At 39.4% G+C, this 4,258-nt stretch overlaps 1 protein-coding gene across 1 annotated transcript; it reads right to left on the reverse strand.

Annotated features, from left to right (window-relative positions):
• Window positions 1–4,258, reverse strand: LOC115787701 (coagulation factor XI-like). Its single transcript, XM_030740482.1, has 7 exons — window positions 4,009–4,258; window positions 3,670–3,839; window positions 1,843–1,975; window positions 1,632–1,764; window positions 1,349–1,455; window positions 336–495; window positions 1–143 (listed from the first exon to the last, which is right to left on the reverse strand). The coding sequence occupies exons 1-7, from the start codon at window positions 4,067–4,069 to the stop codon at window positions 41–43; spliced, it is 867 nt and encodes a 288-aa protein (XP_030596342.1). The 5' UTR covers window positions 4,070–4,258; the 3' UTR covers window positions 1–40.

Consider the following 4,258-nt stretch of genomic DNA (forward strand, 5'->3'; position numbering starts at 1 on the left):
CTGAACCTCATTTCACACATGTTCACATATATGTCTCCTCCTAAAAACAGTTTTTAAGGGAGAAACCCGATGAAGCATTGGTGACTTTGGTAACTTTGGGAGGCGCAGGCATGGTGATGACACGCTTCAGATAGCAGCGATGCCTACAACACAAAGTCAACATTTTAAATTAGACGCTAGAAATACAGCCGTGGTCAAATTACAAAAAGTGTATCTACAACAGATTAATAAATGTGACATAATTTCTGGCTATAACCCAAATTGCTAATTTTCTTTTAAAATTGAAAATATTTGGATTTAATTAAGTCTGCACATAAGCCTTCGAAATGCTTTACCAATAATTGCGGTCAGAGACGTTTTCATCAGCGTAGGTGTAGAACTGGCAGTGAGGATCCTCAGTACATTTCCTCTGACATGCTTCTGCATCATCCACCACCTCATAGCGAATGTCAGAACCATTGAAATCTATTCCTTCGTGAGCCACTGTAGCCCAGTCTGTTAGAAACACATACACTGACATTATACTGAAGTGATGGATACATAAAATATCTGTATGTGATTACAGTGACTGACATTTGTTGATGTATAATTGTTCTGCTATTAGTCAGCATATATAAATCTGTAGAGAATCTTCTTCAAACCATCTAGCATGTACTGAGACATTTCCACTGGATGGATGAAAAGAATTGACCACAAGACCAAGTGACAAACTGATGTTTAAATCTATTCAGCCAGGCTGCAGGTGGGAGTATGCAGAACACGGAAAGGTGAGACTTCAGGTCAGATGTCCTTTCATGCAGTTTTAGCTTAGTTCACACAAAGGTTTGCCTTCTCTTCTTTTTGTGTTCAGAATTCCACACATTCATGCACCCCAATCACAATTCATTGTATATTAATGTACTGTACAATATTATTTTAAATGTAGTGAAAAAACACCATGCATTGTTTTTGTTAGCATCAATCCCTGCATGCATCGGCTCAGTGTGACTTGTTAGCAAGTTGTTTTTTCAGTCCCAGCAGGCACAGCTTGGTTGAATTAAGAGTTTCTCAGCCAGCAAACTTGGCTGATTTTCTTATAAAACCCTCCTCCTCCTCCTCCTCCTTATGTGTACCTGGACAGGCTTCAGCAGTATTGCTGGTGAACCACCTGTGCGCTTGCATTGCTGCCAGGCTGTATTATTTACAGTGCATCATACACACATCATGAACAGAGCGATAGTAATAAATGTTATGGCTAGCAACAGTTTCGCCACCTTGTTCATTCATACTTGTATTCAGTTATCGTTCACTGACAAAAGAACTGCAACATGTTTATGCACAACACTGAGGGTTGATTTGTGGTACTTACTGCCATCAAGCTGACAGGAACGGTGTGGCAGTCCTGAAGTACCTGCTTCTGTTGCACTGGTGACCATTTCATCTGGGTTGTTCTTCAAATAACAAATGAAGCTATACCTAAAAAAAATACATGAAAGCAAAAATAAATAGGGTCTGTAAAATGTTGACATTTTACAGATATAGAACTATAATTCTGCACCTGATTATAGTTTTATTGAACTGCCTGCCTGTTAGACACATGAGGAAAAAAATTGTTTCACTCTGAGATGAGACATCGTCTCAGATACACACACCTGTTATGAGTGAAGTAGGTGCAGCGTGGATGAGCCGAGCACAGAATCTGACAGTGTTCAGGAGAGACAGCAGGCAGCGACAGGAAGTCATTTCCTGGGATGTCAGTGCTTGGAAAAAGCTTTCTCTGACATTCTGTATATAACAGAGGAAATACATTAGGAAAACATGCACAGACAGGAGGTGGGGAGAAAGCGCTGGCTGTGTGCGTACCTTTGTCAAAGTACTCAGTTTGGTGTACTTTGTGGGAGAATCCAGATGTTGCACCAGCCTTTCTTACAATAATAGGAGTCCGTGCTACATTCCAACTGAATTTAAGGTGACACTTATACCTTAAACAGAATAAGAAATTGTATTATTTAATAACAGCATGAAAACTACAATTTTAATGTGAAACATCCATGGACAGCAAACAGGCTTCATCAAGCTGAATGTTGGGAAATGTATGGTCCAGAATGTTGCAGCTTGGCTATTTTTTTTTTCTTCCTTGTTAAAGTCAGTCTCTTGTGAATTATGGATGGATGGAAAGAAAACTACAGTGGATCACAAAAGTGAGTACACCCCTTACATTTCTGCAGATATTTAAGTATATGTTTTCATGGAACAACACTGACAAAAATGACACTTTGACACAATGAAAAGTAGTCTGTGTGCAGCTTATATAACAGTCATCATGTAGCGCAACAATTTGTCTTTTTAGATCCTCAGAGAGTTCTTTGCCATGAGGTGCCATGTTGGAACTTTAAGTGACCAGGATGAGAGAGTGTGAGAGTTGTACTACAAAACTGAACACAGCTGCTCCCTATGCACACCTGAGACTAGTAACACTAACGAATCACATGACATTTTGGAGGGGAAATGACAAGCAGTGCTCAATTTGGACATTCACGAGTGTAGTCTATTAGGGGTGTACTCAGTTCTGTTGCCGCTATTTTAGACATTAATGGCTGTATATTGAGTTATTTTGAGGGAGAATAAATTTACATAAGCTGCACACAGACTACTTTTCATTGTGTCAAAGTGTCATTTGTCAGTGTTGTCCCATGAAAAGATATACTTAAATAAATGCAGACATGTGAGGGGTGTACTCACTTTTGTGATACAAATTTCTGGAAAGCCTTTAAAAAAGTTTTTACTGAGCACTATTTTATCCATATCTATGCTATCCTAATCCAAATTTACCTGGTTTTCCTTGTTGGAGAAATTCTCTTGTGCAAAGTGAAGAACTGGCATGCAGGATCCTGAGTGCAGACTCTCTGACACTCCTTAGAGTCAGCTGTGAACAAGAACCTGTAGTCTGCCCCTGGAAAGTCCACGTTTGATACACCTCAGACAGACAAGGCTCTGGTAGAGAAAACACAAGCGTGCAAAGTTGAACACAAAGTGAACATACACTATGAATTACTTTTTTTAATAAATTTTTTTTAGTAGTTTAATAGTTGTAAGCCTACTTTGGTCCCGAGTGCAGGCTTTTAGAGAAAAGCCAGATGTGGCACCCTGTATTGGAGTCTGAGTATTGGGCTGTCCAGAGGGAGTGGATTTGAGGTAGCAGTGGAAGTGCTACAGAGATCGACAAATGTTTGTCATTTATCCAAGTAGAAGGAGCCATAATATGTGCATTTGCACCCAGTTTTAGCCACCAGTTTAGACATTGGTGGCGGCCAGAAGATGGCACTGCAAACGTTCAAGGAAATGTGAATGAGATTGCTGAGAGTTTGCCCAACTTTATCACCATCACTGAATCTAGTTGAAGTGTTTGCTTTACACGATAACCTGAATTTCACTGCAATCCCAATATTTTTCAGCAGTTTTGATGAGCTCGGATGATTTGCCATGCCAAAAAAAAAAAAAAAAAAAACAGGGCCAAAGTTTTGTATTCTGATGACTAATGACAAAACTAGAAATGATTACATATGAGAAAAAAAATTAAATATGATGTTAAACCTTCAAGTCTGGCAATGTGATAAATTTACTTTCAGTGCTCGGCAATTTAAATACTGTAGATCACTTTTTTATTTTATAAACAAGAACAACTTATCTATGCCTGTCATACCGGTCATCTCTGGTCCAATCAGGACGAACAAAGGTAAAGAAGGAGCAGGAGGGGTGCTGAGTGCACAGGAGCTGACAGTGCTTCACATCAGGAGAGTAGAGAAATGTTATGTCTGATCCTGGGAAATCCATGTTCTCCACAAGCGCTCGATTACATTCTGAAGAACAGAAAAACAAGACAGAGAAAAATGTACGTGTACAAAACAAATTCTCAAATGTTAGAAACATTTAACCACACAGAAGTAGTGAAATAAAACAAGCATATATGGTCATACATACACAGCGAGCTGCATACATTAAGCCCAATCATACTGCATAGTATCATACCTTGACTTGAAGATGGGCTGCAGAGGGAGAGCAGACCCACCAAAATCAAACGTGTTACCATCTTCTACAGCTTGTTTCTCTGCAGAGGAAATGAGGCTCATGAAGCACAGCTACATTTAAATAAGAAGCTCTGCAAAAAAAAAAATTCCCTTTGATCCAAAGTACAATTTTGCAATCTCATCCTTGAACAGCTGATTGTTGACACTATCATGAATCACTGTGGCAGGCAGGGTGAGGTCCCCAAAGCAGG

The sequence above is a fragment of the Archocentrus centrarchus genome, chromosome 11, assembly GCF_007364275.1.
Source record: "Archocentrus centrarchus isolate MPI-CPG fArcCen1 chromosome 11, fArcCen1, whole genome shotgun sequence".
Lineage (NCBI taxonomy): Eukaryota > Metazoa > Chordata > Actinopteri > Cichliformes > Cichlidae > Archocentrus > Archocentrus centrarchus.

Excerpts from the sequence above, each read along its gene's own strand:
- LOC115787701 (XM_030740482.1), bottom strand. The coding sequence starts at position 4,069 with ATGGTAACACGTTTGATTTTGGTGGGTCTGCTCTCCCTCTGCAGCCCA. Across the intron at positions 3,840-4,008 it reads CAGCCCATCTTCAAGTCAAG|AATGTAATCGAGCGCTTGTG; the intron begins GTATGATACTAT and ends TCTGTTCTTCAG. Across the intron at positions 496-1,348 it reads TTCCTGTCAGCTTGATGGCA|ACTGGGCTACAGTGGCTCAC; the intron begins GTAAGTACCACA and ends TGTTTCTAACAG.